Source organism: Alosa sapidissima, chromosome 10 (genome assembly GCF_018492685.1).
Source record: "Alosa sapidissima isolate fAloSap1 chromosome 10, fAloSap1.pri, whole genome shotgun sequence".
NCBI lineage: Eukaryota > Metazoa > Chordata > Actinopteri > Clupeiformes > Clupeidae > Alosa > Alosa sapidissima.
Window position 1 is genome coordinate 32160713 of NC_055966.1, and position 17480 is coordinate 32178192.

The 17480-nt window shown below is 39.5% G+C and overlaps 1 protein-coding gene and 1 long non-coding RNA gene across 2 annotated transcripts; both read left to right on the forward strand.

Moving 5' to 3' along the window:
• The first annotated feature begins 5221 nt into the window (after window positions 1-5221).
• LOC121720312 lies at window positions 5222-6539 on the forward strand. The gene is made up of 2 exons (XR_006034502.1): window positions 5222-5446; window positions 6419-6539. It is a non-coding gene; the product is annotated as an uncharacterized LOC121720312 (long non-coding RNA).
• A 5630-nt stretch (window positions 6540-12169) lies between these two features.
• On the forward strand, window positions 12170-16868 carry LOC121720032 (protein lifeguard 2-like). The gene is made up of 9 exons (XM_042105866.1): window positions 12170-12914; window positions 13612-13690; window positions 15119-15172; window positions 15255-15345; window positions 15491-15528; window positions 15706-15793; window positions 16348-16437; window positions 16541-16588; window positions 16708-16868. Exons 1-9 carry the CDS (start codon window positions 12170-12172, stop codon window positions 16858-16860), a joined length of 1386 nt encoding a protein of 461 aa, XP_041961800.1. The 3' UTR covers window positions 16861-16868.
• The last annotated feature ends 612 nt before the right edge of the window (window positions 16869-17480 follow it).

The window sequence follows — 17480 nt, forward strand, 5'->3', positions numbered from 1 at the left end:
CCCAATAATGTTCGAATGACTGAATAAACCACGTTTATCCTGCAGAGGAGTTGCTTACAGTGCGTCTTCAGCTGTGCTTCATATTTGCCAAATTATTGTGAGATGTAATTCATAATATCTTTATTCTATGTTTCCCCTTTGTAATCGTGCAATTTGAAATGTTTTGCATTGATGTGCACTGGTGCACGTTCGTGGATGAAAGAAGCATGGTGTGTTGGGCACCTGCCCATATCACTGTTGATAGTGCGCCCTTAAAATAACATAATAAATAACTCGCCATGGACTTCTGACCAGGTTTCTCTTAGTCAGTGGCTTAATGCGTTTTAGATAGCGATTTTTAGACAAAAAAAAGAGACGAGCATACGAAAATAACCCGTTTTCCACCATGCGCCAGGTCGGAAAATAGGGCCCAGTGTCTTTCTCCTCTTCCATTGATTCATCAGTCCTTATTCATGACAATTCTTGCTGTGTGAGGTCAGGAGTTTGGAATGCTTATGGGCATATGAGTTAATAAATCAATTTACACCATCAAAAACATTTTGCACTTCTCAAATTGAATGACTACCTCCTAAAACAGATTAAGTATAAGAATAACAGCCTGAATAGTTGTCTATGTCTCTGCCTCTATGTCTCTGAGTATACACAAACTCACCCGTGTCACAATGAAATGGGGCTGTGGATCCCCAGCCGGACACCACATACTGCTCCCCAGTCTGTGGGCATCGAGTGGGCAGGGCTATGGGCTGGACCTGGGGGGTGAAGCGTGTCGGCTCTGCCAACCTCACCAGCGCCAGGTCATTTACAGGACTCCTCTTGCGACGGCGGCGGTAGGGGTCGTGGTTAATCCATCGGCCACAGAGACCCTCTGCTCTGTGTCTGACTGTGTCTGACTGTCCATTCAGGTCATCAGGTCTCACAGTTAATGGTGTATGTCAGAGTGAAAACCAAGCCACAAGGTCGAGAGAATTGTCCGTAGACCTGCAAGACAGGGTTGTGTGAAAACACAGATCTGGGGAAGGGGACACAAAATGTCTGCAGCTTTGGAAGTGCCCAAGAGCACGGTAGCCTCCATCATTCTCAAATGGAAAAGTTTGGCACAACCAACAGTCTTCCTAGATCTGGCCGCTCAGCCTAACTAAGTAATCCGCGACGATGGGCCTTGGTCAGACAGGTAACCAAGGACCCAATGGTCACTATAAATGAGATCTGGAGTTCCTTTGAGAAGATGAGAGAAGCGTAAAGAAGGACAAAACAGAGACTGAATTATTTGGCCACAATTCCCAATGGAAGAAACCAGGCACTGAGCTGCACTGATGTTTGTCCTTCTTTTTGTCCGCACACACAGACACACACACTCACATGCATGCACACACACAGACATAAACACACCCACACACAACGACACACACATACACACACTCTCTCTCTCAGACACACACACACACACACACACACAGAAGTACACACACACAAAAGCAAACACAAACACACAATCATTTACATACGCAAAAGTTGCAAGAGTAGGGGATGGAGTAGTAGGAGATGGAGATAAATATACAAGTGTGATTTATTTTTGCGGAGAGAACATGCAGGACTGAGCAGCGGTCATATTTTGAACTGCTATGCTGTACATCTAGTTTACAGTTTTTTTCAACTGCTTACACACTAAATCTTTGCTTGTCACACAATTTTCTAAACATGTCCTCCAAACATCATAACCCGACACCAAATCTGCAAAACCATACACTAATTCTCAGTGTTTGACTCAGTTTTCAATTGACTAAAACACATTTTGCAAAACACCAAACACAATTTTCTACCTAACACACAAAAATCTAACAGGAAGTTTGATTTCGTTCTTCAAACACAACCCATCAAAATGCCACACTAAATCACCAGTGCTTCACTCTTTCTCTTCACATGTGCAAACACTCTTTACTTTACTGAACACCATCCAATCATTGCCTTAGTATAGGTCTATGAATAGATATACTCTCTATATAGGTATAGACCCTTACAATCTGCTCCTAGAGGATTTCCGGTTGAAATATTCAGAACCAATGCAGATACTTTAAAAATTACAGTAATCGGACTTTAGCTTACAGTAATGTTCTTCAAAAAGTTGACTTTATGTAAAATTTGTCTTTTTACTCTATTTTTGTCTGTCCCCATGTTACAGTACCAGCTCAATACATTTTTCTGTGCCTCCAGAAATGCCTTAGGAACGCTTACTGTAGAATTGTTTGTTTCTGTAGTTGAAAGGGTCTATAGGCCTATGAATACATACTGTACACGACCCCCCCCCCCCCCCCCCACACACACACACACACACACTTGTCTTTAGAAGAAATTCACTATTTTTGGTTTCAATATTGCTTGCATTTTTACTGTGTATTTCAACTTCTCTTTACCGTAACTTTCACTCTTGTATGGAAATACATATAGAAAGCCTAAGACAGAAGAGCTTTAGGTTTTGAGCAACAGTGTGTACATGATGTATCCAAAATGTCATATTATGACAAATGTGTTTATAATGTGAGGCGAATGTTTGATTTAAAGATGTGTTTATGACATTTTGAATGTTGTGTGTCATTTTGCTGGAGATTTGAGGCATTTTGCTCACACATTTCTCACACCCTTTTACAAAACAGTTAACACAGGCGTCATTCAAAAGCCCCAAACTCTATTGGTTTTCCCATGCTAAACAAAAGGAAAACATCTTTTCACAGGTGGTAGAGATTCCTTGCATAAGTCTGAATCTCTGTTACACCTGTGTGAAACTCCTTTGCACAATTCTTCAATCAGCAATCATTCATTATACATAAGAGATGTCTGTTCTGTGTTGCCATTTGCAAGTATGGATCTAATGCACATTTAGACAAAGTACTGTATTGCCTAATTGGTGAAGAAACAGTACAAAAGGTGTTTACTGCAGGTCTATTTCGATGAAAAATGACAAGTTGTAGTTCAATGAAACTTACTGTATCTTGCTAGGTGTTTGCTGTATGTCTACATGTCAATGACAGTTACATCTTGGGAGGAATGAATAAATAATTTTTTTTATTCAGTACATTTTGTCTTTTCACAGTTTTTTTTCTGATACCAGAAAAATGAGAACGTAATGGAACAGACATAGCAAAAATGCTGATTTTGAGAACTAGATTTTGCATTTTGTTGTCCAGTGTGAAATGATTGATTAAAGAGTGTTTTTGAATTGGCAACAAGTTGTAGTGTTTTAAGGCAAGATTTGCTTTTGCTGCATGTTTTAAGTGTTTTGAGAGACTAACAGCCTTTTGCAAGCAAAATGTGTCATTTGTTCATTGCTTTTGTTCAGACATGGGTGTTAACTGTTTTGAAAACGTGATGTCAGAGTTGACACAGGCATCAAAACGATCGAGAAAAACTTAAAATAAAAAAATAAAAATTAATCACGAAACTATTACGGTTCCTGGACACTGAAGGAGAACAGCAGTTCATAGCTCTAGCAAACTCTATAAATTCAGATATTTTCAATCATTCTATTAACCAAATGGTAGAGGCCTTCAATAGTGAACTAGGTGTCCTGCTTGACAGAGTGGCTCCTTTAAAAACTAAAAAAAGGCCCTGTAGCAAATTGACACCTTGGATGAACGAAAATGTCCATGGCCTAAAAAGATCCTGTAGGAAAGCTGAGAAAACATGGAGGAAAACTAAGCTACCGGTTCACCGTGCCATTCTAAAAGAAAAAAATATCAAACTATAATAAATGTTCGTAAGAGAATGATCCACTTCTCTAAGGTAATCGCTGAAAACAATGGAAACTCTAGGATGTTGTTCTCCACCATTGATAGGCTAAACCCTTTGACACACTCAGTCAGGCAAGATGAGAAGAATTTGCAGGCTTCTCCAAAAACAAAGTCACTTATATAAGGGTGGCCATTGGTAACACAGGTAATAAGTTTGATAGAGCACCCAAAAACAGCCCTCCCAAAATTCAGATTTTTTACAGTAACACTATTATGCAATCATTCTGAGCTCAGCAAAATTGTAACTCAAACCAGCTCCTCAACATGTGCTCTGGATCAGTACCGACTAGATTCCTCAAGAACGTATATGATAGTTTGGCTCCCTTTATTCTCAAGATAATAAATACCTCATTAGAAACAAGTATATTTCTGACTGCTTTTAAAACCGCTGTTGTGAAACCTTTACTTAATAAAGTAAAATCTAGACCATACTATCCTGAGTAATTACAGGCCTTTATCAAACCTACCCTTCCTGAGCAAAGTACCTGGTAATTAGATTAGATTAGATTAGATTAGATTCAACTTTATTGTCATTATACAGAATACAAGTACAAAGACAACTAAATGCCGTTTGCGTCTAACCAGAAGTGCAAAAAAGCTGAAAAGTACAATGTGATATACAAAGTATAAACAGGTGGTGCATAGACAGTACAAGATATATAGTGCAGTTTAGATAGTACAGTTAGTTTACAGTAATTATAGTGGATGGAATCCACTATCTTGAAATCTCCTGGCTTCTTCTTCTTCTTCTTATAACCTTTTCTTTTTACCTTTTCAAGAATTAATGCAACTCTAACCGCTTAACGTACAGACATGTTGAAATAACCGTTCTGAAGGTCTGGAGTGGGGCAAGAGAGTTATTTTTTCAGATTTTTAAAAAAGTTTATACTTTTTGAGAAATAAGGGATTAAAAATGGTAAAAAGCTCATTTTCCCCCCATAGACTTCAAAGGCTGTGATGTCATAATGGCCTAAAGGCAGCTGCGCTTGTTAAGCTCCCAGAGAAGTTCCCGGGCTAATTAGAACAAAGATTGTTAAGGCGGAGCAAGATGTTTCATCAGGAGCCACTTCCGGGAACCCGGATCGCACGAGGGGGGGTCAAAATCCCCCTTTATGCAGAGCAGAGGCAGCGACTGCTCCATTGAAGTCTAATTTCACCACATATGCTAAGGTCTTGGTTCTATAGAGTTAGGAATGTGAATTTTGGGCACGTTTTCATGATCCTCAAACCCTTCTGAACATTTCAGGTACATTTTTAGCATTTTTGAGCATTCCAGTCTGGAGAAAATCAACCTTATATCAGGTGTGCGCCGGTTATTTATGCAGCTGCTGTTGGCCGGTTGCAACGTACGCTCGTCAATACGTCATCGACATGCCTCTTTATGCAGACAGGATTCGATCCCCATTTCGCGCCCATAGACATGAACTACGACGAAGTATCTTGCTCCGCCTTAACAATCTTTGATTAGAACACTGGCACAGGTGTCACCTGTGAATTCAACGGTCTCAGCTTCTAATGCATACAATCTGGTGCTCCCTAAAACTACAGCGTAGCGTTCTCCTTGCCTCATTTATTCCTACCGATTCTACAGGCACTGCTGCTGTCAAGCATCCTCTTGAAGAAAGTTTACGTTCTTGTTGTCTGGTTCGTCCACACCCAATGTAAGTTACAATTATTTTGTGTTTTGTATTTGAATGGAGTGTGTGAAGTCTGTTTAAAACGACTCGGCTAATCAAGTAAGCAAGCAAGCTGGCGTTAGCTTTAAACTTGTAGCTTAGCAACATAGTAAGTTCATGTTTCTAGGTTCGCGGTTGTGTGCAGTGGAGGCGGTAGCAGCTAGCTAAGCACTCAAATTGCCAGCCAGCCGCCTTTCGTAGCGATAGCTGGCCTGACGAGGGAAATGGCAAACAATCACTGGCTGAAACTTAGCCTTCGTTTTGAACTACGTTTGTATGAGTGGCTCAATGAGTTAAATCTCCAGTTACAAGGCTAAGACAAGCACCTACCTCACCTAGCAGATCTAAGATTACTGCATTCACCAAAAAACTTGAGGTATGGGACAGGCGCCTGAGTGAAATCACGCCTCGATCACGACAGTATTATGCTTTTGAGAATCCGAGTGAAATCACTGAAACGTCTGATTCGGGAGCCACTGTAGGCCTACATCACATCCCTGCAAAGTTTATTTCAAAAATATTTCCCAACCAGCAGTGATCCATTTAATGTAGCATGTTGGTATTTCATTGAATATATTGTACAATGCTGTAAAATACTGGCCTATGCTTCCTAATATGTTGCTGGAAAACAGAAATATGTGTGTTTAATTTACAATGGCACATTATGTATTTATTTATTATATCTGCAGCACCAGCTGATTTTAACTCTGCTGCCGAGGATATATTTGGAACTTGTCATTATTTCAATAAATTTGACAATTTTAAGTTTGACCTACCACTTTCTTAGAGCGATGAGGGACAGGTGGGGTTTTAAAATGCCCCCTTGATCTAAGTGGGGAATAAAAGAAAGTTTGAGAACCACTGGCGTAAAATAACTTGATTGTAGGCTTAGCTGTTAGTTTGTTGCTCAGTTGAACATATTTATCTAACAGCTGCCCCCCCTTCTATTTCTGTTAGGTGCCGCTTCACTCTGCTACTGAAGGATCAGGCTGACTGCAACTGCTATGGATGGCAGGAAAACACAGTACACGTGAATTTCTAGATGAAGAGTGAATAAATGCACTTGCTTAACTGATAACAAGTTGTCAATGGTTATTTATGCAAGCTTGTGTAGCCTAAACAAGACATACCTAGGCCTAGCCAAATTTATCCTGGCTGTAGATAAAGCAGGATATGAATTTCCCAATATTTTGCCAGATTAGGCTAATAGTGGTTTACTGAGGTTTAATATCAATTGAAATAGCACTGAAATCACGTTGATCTTTAGTTTGGTTGTAATTTCAACATTGTTTCAATATTCATTTTAGTGGAAATACCATTGAAATCCCATTTATCTGTAGTTAGAATTTCAACGTTGCTTTAATATTAATGAAGGGTGCAAAAGTGATGTAGAATAAATGTTGCAGTGCGAAGTTGATTCAATTATTTTAACGTTGACAAAGTAATTGTTAGCTGGCTGCAGAATGAGCAGTCATCAACACCAACTGAAAGCCCCGTTTTGCAGGTACAGTAGTCTTGCATTGCATACTCTGAAATACATTTTCCAAAGGCCAGCTTTCATGCTTGTGTCACAACTTCAGAACGGCTTGACGCACATGCTTCAAATTTGGTGTGAACATTTGTATGGACTCAATGAAGTCAAATGTCAAGGCCCAACCCACCTTGAGTGTGATATCTCAAGAATGCCTGACGCGCAAGGTTTTTTGGTACAAGGGTTTGTATGAACGCAAAGATTAAGTGATTCAATGTTTTTTTTTCAGGAATCTCCCCACCAACATTAACCCAGCAGCTTTCCATCCACTATTGTAATTCCTCTGGCATTACATTTCTAGTATAAATTAAGTATGCATATGTGCAGTGTATTAACAGTGACCCTATAAGAGCAGAATAAATATGGCTGTATGAACAATGAACAATAGTATGAACGAAGTATGAACAACATACATTGACTTAATACCTTCCTCAATGAAAACAGTATTCTAGAAATATTCCAATCAGGTTTTAGATCAAATCACAGCACGGAAGCGGCTCTAGTAAAAATAGTTAATGATCTCAGACTTGCTATTGACTTACAGTAAACAAAGTCTCAATCCTTATTCTTCTAGATTTGATTGCAGCATTCGACACCATTGATCATAACAATTCACTGCCTTGATGGGGTGCACTACAAGCTCTACAAATAGACAGGTAAGTTATTGTGTACCCATTCAAGTGTATACTTTTACATTGAGTACCCATGTACAGTTCTGTATTTGCCCCTTTACTGCCCATTTCTAAAACCCATCGAAGAATTATTTGCAGTGGGCCAATGAAAAGTATATGACCACCAACCATACATGCCTCTTTTGCAAGCAATGGAAGGCAGAGAGATTGAGGTGGGGTCAGTTCAAGGGTGCATATGGCACACAAGGTGATATTTTCGATGTTGCCTAGACTGAGGACATACAGTATTCAATTGATAAGTGTGATTCTATTTGTCCTTATTTCTGTAAGAATGTTTTTTTTTTTTTTACTTTTGTTGCAAAAAAATGTCAGTTGATTACTGTAGAAATTCTACTTTTGAGTTTCACAGAAGACTGAGAAAATGACAATAAAAACACAAAGACTGCAGTGTTTTATATAGAACACGTCAGTGTGTTGCTGTTGATTTGAGAGTAATTCAAATTGTGCCTGTGTGTATGGTTTTGTTGCAATAATTACAATTTTTAGAAAGGATTGTTGAGTTTTGATTACAGTGTTTCATTTTGGCATAGATGTGAGTTGTTTATCTCCACGTGCTATGTCTTATTTGGCTGTGTGTAGAGTTTTGACATAACATAACAAGTGTGTAAGCAGTAGGCAAAAATTGTAGTCAGTGGATGAACAACAATTTTGTAAAGCTAAATGACGATAAAACAGAGGTACTTTTGGTTGGACCAAAAAACAAAGCGAGACACCGTTCTTAGTTACATTTGGAAAACCTGGCACGCCAGGTCAAAAGTAAGGTCAAAAGTCAAAAGTAACAAGCCTAAGTGTCATCTTACATACAGAGTTAAGCTTCAAGCCCCATATTAGTAAAGCTACCAAGACAGCTCATGTCCCCCTGAGTAGCATTGCAAGTGTGGTCTTTTGTTTAACTCAACAAGATGCAGGTTAGACTAATGCATTGCACTTTCTACCGTTCTCCCAAAAAAGCATATGAAGAAATTGGAATTCATACAGAACTCTGCTGCTAGACTTTTAACTAAGACCAAGAGAGAGAGCACATCAGCCCTGTGTTAGCTGAACTGCACTGGCTCCCTGTTTCCTATAGAATTTATTTTAAGGTTCAATTAATTAAAGTTTAAGTATAGTATAAGTATATATACTCTTTTGATCCTGTGAGGGAAATTTGGTCTCTGCATTTATCCCAATCCGTGAATTAGTGAAACACACGCACACAGTGTACACACAGTGAGGTGAAGCACACACTAATCCCGGCGCAGTGAGCTGCCTGCTACAACAGCGGCGCTGTGTAGGCCACGGCTGCCCACTTACAAAGCTCAAAATGGCATACCACCTTCATATATCTCAGGGCTTTTAATATCTTATTATCAACCACAAAGGAACCTTATATCTTCCAATGTTAATCTTTTAATTGTGACGGAAGTGCTCCACAAGCAAAGCGGAATAGCTGCTTTTATCCATTATGCACTAAAGCTGTGGAACACCCTGCCTCTGTATATCAAACAGGCAAATTTTGTAAACATCTTCAAAAAAAGACCTGAAAACATACCTGAGAGCTTTTAGTTAACCCACTTTTATCTTGTATTCTATTTCTTCACTTTATTATGACCGCCGCTAGTGTAGATAGGGGTCATTTAGGAGTAGTCAGGAGTTTTTTTTCTTCTTTTTTCTGGATTTTTCTTTTCTTCAGTAATTTTGTGTCAACACTTCCCGGGACACTGAAAGACGAAACTTTGTAGCCCCACAAAAATGACACGGAACCATTGATTTGGACCGCCGAAAGGAGGGTAGGCCAGACACTGTTTTCTGTGAATATCTCCAGAACCGTAGGGCCTGTTGGTCTCCATGGGCCATGTCAACCCATCCCATATCGACTCATTTGATGCATAGTGCCACCTAGTTAAAAATAAAAAAGCAAAAACTAGGCGTTGTAATCGCAGGTATCTTTGGCTAACATGTAACACAAAATATGATACCCTCTGAATGCATGGCAGGTTTCATGGAATTCTGTACATGGGGGACCATAAAATAAATGAATATATGTGTATATTTAGTGACTGTATACTACGCACGTACAAACACGCACTCATACACACACGCAAACACACACATAAAGATACATGCACACAAATGCAGGCACACACACACACACACACACACACACACACACACACACACAGATAAACACACACAAGCAAACACACACATATTACAATAATAATAATAATAATAACTAGATGTACCGCAAAGCGGTACAAAATATGACCGCCGCCCCGTCCAGCACATATTTTCCACAAAAATAAATCATGTTTGTCAAATTGTGTTCATTTCCTACTTTGTTCCTTTTTTGTGTTTGTAATAGAGTGTGTGGTTGTTTTTGTGTATATGTGTGCTTCTGTGTGTGTTTATTGAGTGAGTGTGTGTGTGTTTGTGTATGTGTGTGCCTGCATGTAAGTTAGTTTTGTTTGTGTGTGTTTTGTGTTTGTGTGTGTGTGTGTGTGTATGTAGGTGTGTTTGTGTATGTTTGTGTGCATGTGTAGTGTGCTATTCAACTACTGTACTTTACCAATAACCTAGCCCATCTGTTACAATAATGCATACAGAACTGGTTCCTTCCTTCAAAATACTGTAGGGGACTAGTGAATCACCATCATGTAACAATGTTAACAAACATCAAATGTAAAGTATATACATATATATATATATATATATATATACTGTATATATATATATATATATATATATATATATATATATATATATATATACAGTATATATATAAAAGGGGTAGGGTGGGGTGAGAAGGGTTATTACATATTACAGTTATAGCACTTTTCTTGACACTCAAAGTGCTTCACAGGAGAGGCGGAATCTCACTAAGCACCACCAATGTGTAGCACCCATCTCAGTGATGCACAACAGCCATTATGTGCCAAAATGTTCACCACACACTTGTTTCAGGTGGAGAGTGAAGGAGTGAATGAACCAATTACACACTGGGAGGATGATTACAAGGCCAAATTGAATGAACCAGGTTGGGAATTTAGCCAGAAAATCAGGGAACCACCTACTCTTTGCGATAAGTGCCATGGTATCTTTAACAACCATGGTGAGTCAGGACCTCAATAATTTAAGATTCATGCAAAGGAAAACATCTCCAGCAGTACAGTGTCCCTGTCACTGCAATAGGGCATTGGGATTGATATTTGTCAAATATCTTCCAGCAGGAACCTACTCTTCCAAGGAGGTATCTTATCCAAGTACTAATTCAGCCTGCTTAGCCTCAGTAATTCAGCAAAGTCAGGGTATCTGCTGGTCTGGCTGCTGGCTAAAAACAAAAGGTGAAAGGCATATATGATTCCAACTGTCTCACTGAATTACATTATGCACACTCAATTCTCACTGGTATCTGCTAGACAACAAGTACCAAAATATGATTAGTTCATAGATTTCACATGTAAAATACATTTTATACAACCCCACCCCCATCTTGCCTGTTCATAATTCTGAGAAATTCTTGAATTGTGTGCATGTGTGCAGGTACGTGTTTATGTTTATGTGTGTGTGTGTGTGTGTGTGTGTGTGCGTGCATGTGCTTGTGTGAGTGCCTGTGTGTGCGCCTGTGTGTGTGCATGTGCATGCATGTGTACATATGTCTACTGTGTGTGTATGTGTCATACGTATGATTACTGTGAATGTATGGGTGTGCGTGTGTATCTGTTTATGCACATGTGTGCATATGGAATGGGTTAACATGGCAAACACGCAAAAATTGGTCATCCTAGGCCCTACGGTTCTCAAGATATTCACAGAAAACTCTGTTAGTGTACAGTCACTAAATGTACACATAAATTAATTTATTGTATGGCCCCCCATGAACGAAAGTCATGCATTCAGAGGTTGTCACAATGATCCTACACTTTTAGTTTCGTGCAGTTTTGACCATGTCAGCCAGAGATATTGTGATTACAACTCCTAATTTTTGCTTTTTCATTTTTAACTAGGTGGTGTTATACATGAAATGAATGGTCATGGGATGGGTTGACATGGCCCATTAAGACCAACATACAAAAAAGGTGGTCCTCCTAGGCCCTACATTTCTCGAGATATTCACAGAAAACTGTGAAAACTGTAAAAACTGTGGAGCTACAAGCCCACCACATTTCGTGCTCCCCGGTCTTTCAGTGTCCCAGGAATCCTTGACGGAAAATTACACATGCAGGAAAAAAAAAACGGAAGAAAAAACTCTAACTAGACCTATATGACAGGTATATTATGACTGCCGCGGATAGCTTCGCTGTGTGGCGGTCATAATAATACTAGCTGTGTGGATCCAGAACATTCTCCAGTCTATGAAATGTTTACTTGTTTTTTGATTAAGTATACAAATGAACTCATCTTACATTTTGAATGTATCGGTAGTCTGTTTTGAATATAATTGTATTTATCTGTTGTTCCACCTGCGGTAACTGATGCTACTAGTCCTTTACTTGGCAGGTAAATATGGCCACTGATAGCACACATAGTGGGTGGAATCCCCTAGCCAACAACACCAACTACAACAACTTTAAGTACCCCCGAGCCCAGTGTGGCAATTATGGAAAAGGGAACAATGATAGCAGAGGGAACATCTCCGTGATCACCCCAAGGATCACCCGAGAAAGGCCTGAGAACCAGGCATATGCCATGCCACCAACAGACTATGGAAAAGCGAACAATGATAGCAGAGGGAACATCCCTGTTATCACCCCAAGGATCACCCTAGGAAAGCCTGAGAACCAGGCGTATGCCATGCCACCAACAGACTATGGAAAAGCGAACAATGATAGCAGAGGGAACATCCCTGTTATCACCCCAAGGATCACCCTAGGAAAGCCTGAGAACCAGGCGTATGCCATGCCACCAACAGACTATGGAAAAGCGAACAATGATAGCAGAGGGAACATCCCTGTTATCACCCCAAGGATCACCCTAGGAAAGCCTGAGAACCAGGCGTATGCCATGCCTCCACCAGACTATGGAAAAGGGAACATCTCCGTGATCACCCCAAGGATCACCCGAGGAAGGCCTGAGAACCAGGCATATGCCATGCCTCCACCAGACTATGGAAAAGGGAACATCTCCGTGATCACCACAAGGATCACCCTAGGAAAGCCTGAGGCCGATACTATGCCACCACCAGACTATACTCATGGATTAGAGGAAATCCTAGAGGAAAACTGTTTTTCAGATGCGTCAATCAGAAGAGGTTTGTTTTGCATTTCATTAGTTTTAAAAAACTACCTTCATGTCCTTCTTTTGCTAAGTGAATACCCTCTTGTCCTCCAGTTAAAGACGCCTATCTAATGTCCAGTGCGATGTGATACAGTAAAAAACTCTGTACATGGATAATACTTCACATCTTAAAGGTGCCATGTGTAAGAATTGAGGTAAAAATATCCAAAAACTTAGCTACACGCATCAAAAGAATGAGAAGAAATAAGGGCAATGATGTCATTAAAAAAATGACAAGGTATAGTGCTGCAGAGATATCAACCTGAATTAGCATGCTAAATTACTAGCCACAGCCTGACAGGTGTCATAATACCAGTTTCGGCCATGGGAGGTGGTATGTGGGCAACATAACCGCCAGCCAAACTGCAATATACACAGTCTCGGTTGTTACTCTAGGGTAGACCAACTCACTTCCTGGAGGTATACTGCCCCCATCTTTTATGGAATGTGGAGTATGAATTGATTTTTTGGCGGGCATTACACATGGCACCTTTAATAAAGCAAAGCAAATAGCCATATTTGAGTATTTACTTGAAAGTTGTTGTTTACGCTTAACCAAAATGTTTGATAATGGAGCCGTTGGCCGGTGATTAGGAATATTTCCCATGTAGCAGCACAAAGTGATTATCAAGCATTTGGTTCCTGCTTTCACACTGATGGAAATGTTGCAGGTTTTGTGAGAAAGGTCTACTTCACTCTGACAATTCAGCTGTTGATCACTGTTGGAATAATCTGTGCTTTCCTGTACTGGTAAGTACAGGCCTAGCGTCTGATACAATATTTCTGCTCCTTTAGTGCTTCAGTATACTACCTGCAAATTCATGAATTACAGCATCATTAAAATACATTATTATGACCACTGCTAGTGTAGCAGGCACACACACACACACTCATTTACATACACAAAAGTTGCAAGAGTAGGGGATGGAGTAGGAGATGGAGACAAATTGACAAGCGTGACTTATTTTTGCGGAGAGAATGTGCAGGACTGAGCGGTGCTCATATTTTGTACTGCTTTACTCTACATCTAGTTGTTTTATTTGTTAGTTTGTATTGTTAGAATTTGTTCTCTATTATTGTGTTAAATGTTCCAAATGTAAAGCACTTTGTACCGTTTTGTGGTACATCTAGTTTAATGAAAAGTAGGCCCAAGGTGACAAAGACTAAACTGAGCACGAAGCAGCCTATCAAAGTTTAGCCTATTGGAAAGGGTTTTTAGCATTTGTTGATGGCCTCCAAGCGTGCCTGCAGGTGCACGGCGGTACGCACTACTCAACAACGAGAGAGAAAATTTCCCCTGTGTGTGAAGTTGGCCTACCATAATTTCCAAACTCTGCATAGTACCTCATTAAAGCAACACCAAAGAGTTTTTTGTACCTTAAAATAATGTTTCCAAAATCATTTCATCAACTCGTAACAGGGTGAACGGCACTTTCTGCATTCGCTTCGCGGCCCTATATCGGCTATAACCGGACTATGTAAGTTTGCTGGATCGGGTAGCCGATCTGTAGTCGATGGAATGAGACATGAGAAACTACAAATTTGACTTGCATCTGATGTCGCAATACATCGTACTTTCATAAAATCATGCAACATATTCTACCTTGTCTGTGGACATTGTTTTGCACTGTGACATATTTGCAAAGCCGGTGCTGGATAAACAAATAGTGTGTGCGACAGAGGAAAAGTTCTTTGGTGTTGCTTTAACGGCACGACAACCGGCTATTTAAACACCTTATTAAAATCAACTTAATGCAGAACCATGCGCACACACTTTTGTTTGCTCAGGACAGAGAATGGCGGCGCACGCACGCAGCATTACCAGCACACAATGTTTTAAGCGACGTCACTAACTAAAGACTTCAAGGGGTGAGATGGGTGTGCGTACCATAACATTAAAGGGACACCAGGCAACGTTTTCATGTTAATTAATCATCTTCGTAAGTTGATAAATGGTTAAATGACTCATTACAGGGCGAATGAACCGCCCCTACTGCCTGTAGGAAAAATATCCCGCTTGCAAGTTCAGTGTATCGTACCCACCGACCTTCAGTCTCACAGTCTCAGACATCGCGAGAAGTTTCATCAGTTTACATCCTGCATCCACAGCACAGTTTGTCTGTTCTGACGAAAAATGTCAACTATTAACCTTTTTCCTATTTTTCCTTTTCTATTCAGGAATGATCTAAAGATATGGACACTGAAGACCTACTGGTTCACTCTGGCCACAGGGTAAGATTTCATGTAATATTTCATAAAAAGAAATGTGTGAGAATGCAGTGGATTACTGTATCTGAACATTCCCTTTAATCAGGTCAGCAACTTTAGTCATCATTATGGTGCTAGGATTCTGTGGTGACATTCGTCGAAAAATACCCTTGAATTACATACTCTTGGGCCTGTTTGTAAGTATGTGTGTGTTTATGTGTGTGTATGTGTTTGTGTGTGTGTGTGTGTGTGTGTCAATTAAGCTAATTAAGTGTAATGTTGATGCATACAATGATGTGTTGTGATATGATATAAATATCCTGTCTTCATCTACTTGCATAGACAATTGTAGAGGGTCTCATGCTCGGTTCAGTTACCGTGTAAGTACTTTCTATGTTTCTTTAGATCTATTCATCTCAACATGGAAATTGCTGTTAACACTTCTTGTCTTTCATAGGTTGCTAGTGATATTATGATGGGATGATAACATTAAATGTTTTATATGAACTTCATTTGATTAATAGATTGATGCAATGCACACGATTTCTCATTTCTAGGTTTTTCAGTGCTGAGCCAGTGCTTTGGGCTGTTGGAGCGACTGCATTTGTGTGCTTTACACTGACCCTGTTTACTCTGCAGACCAAAGTAGGTGCATCTCAATGTAGGCCTATTGTTTTCAATCGGTACATCTGTTATTACTATACAGACCAAATTAACAAGAGATGTTTGCTTTCATTCTACATGTATGTTACATTTTTGTATGGCAAGATCATTAACCTTACATTTGTCAGTGAAAAGCTAAGCACTTGTCAAAGCTAAAATATCCTCAAATGTGACAATTAATGTTATATTTATTTGATGACATGTTCTTCTCTCATTAGGTGTTCACTAATCAACTTTTACCAGTCAAGAGTTTCCTCTAATATTAGTACAGCACAATGTATGGATAAATACAAATAAAGACATCACATGCAAATAACACTGTTGCAGTAGGCTAATATAATACATTCTGACATTCTGAGTATCACAACAAGATAGAGATCTGCTTTTGATAAAGCCATGTGATATGATTTCACAGCATTGCGTTTCTTTGTTGTTGTAGTATTTGGTGTAGATGCTGTTATCAGTGGTTTGTTGTTATAGTGGTCTTTCCTGGTGTGAATAGCTCTTTACCCTTGTCTTGTGATCCTCATTAACAGTGGAAGTTTGGTGGGTGCAATGGTTTTCTGTGGGTTCTGTTTTGGTCACTGATCTCCTTTGGAATCCTATGTGCCATTTTACGATCACAGGTACATGCACAACCCCTCCCCCCCCTTCTTTTACTGGATGCAAAAAGGTGTGCGTTTATTTCTTTGTAGTACTAATTCAGTTCTATTCTTTTTCTGTCAACAGTATGTCAACATTGTGTATGCTTGGCTGGGGACTGCACTCTTTTCTGTGGTAGGTACTACTGTAAAAAAGGTTATGCAACACCACTGGTAAACTGAGCATCCAATATCGGTGATATCAACATCAGACATCATCATCTGTTTCCCTTGTCTGTCTGTGTGTGTTTCTAGTACCTGGTGGTGGATACCCAGTTGATTCTAGGTGGAAACCACAAACACAGCGTTGACCCAGAAGAGTACATCTTTGCAGCTTTGACTCTTTATTTGGACATAGTCCTAATATTCCTGTATATACTTCAGTTGTTTGGACAAAGCGAAAGTTAGAGCAGTGATTTGGGCAAAGTTAGAGCAGGCCTCTGCTTTATGTATGTATACCTGCTCTTTTATATCCCCAAAGCACTGTTTTATGCACCATTTTATTCAGTGTTGAAAATAAATAATGTATTTTTATGTCAAGGGTTTGTAAACCATTCAATAATAATGCTGGAATTATACTTTCAAGGTTTTTGTGTTCTTTCAGTAAAATCACCAATTATCTCTGTTTATGTAACAGTAAGCATATACTGTATTTGCAGTGTCAGGCTAAGCTCTCTTTGAGCACCTGGCAGTCAGAATTCAAAATGTATGAACTTAATGAGTTAAGTTCAGTGGTTTTTCTCAGGTTATACATTATAAGGAATTGGCCATAATCAATACCTGTGTGAATGTGGCCATTTGAAAATCATGTGGAAGGAAATCAGCACATGTTTTGCTAGTTGGGTTTTGGAAATACAAATTTAATCAATACCAAAATTAAGGACAGGAAACGGTTAAGATAAAACAAAAGTTTAGCTAACTTCAGCTGTCACCTTCAGCTGCTGAAATCCAAAAAATATTTCAGTATTTTGTACTATTTTGTGTTAGCCTGACGAGCCAGACCCACATTAAAATGTAGGGTCTGGGCA

What these genes read in the sequence shown, in the direction of transcription:
- LOC121720032 (XM_042105866.1), top strand. Translation starts at nt 12,170, where the DNA reads ATGGCCACTGATAGCACACATAGTGGGTGGAATCCCCTAGCCAACAAC. An exon ending in TGGTTCACTCTGGCCACAGG is followed by an intron (nt 15,173 to 15,254) that starts GTAAGATTTCAT and finishes CCCTTTAATCAG; the next exon opens with GTCAGCAACTTTAGTCATCA. An exon ending in ATGCTCGGTTCAGTTACCGT is followed by an intron (nt 15,529 to 15,705) that starts GTAAGTACTTTC and finishes TCTCATTTCTAG; the next exon opens with GTTTTTCAGTGCTGAGCCAG.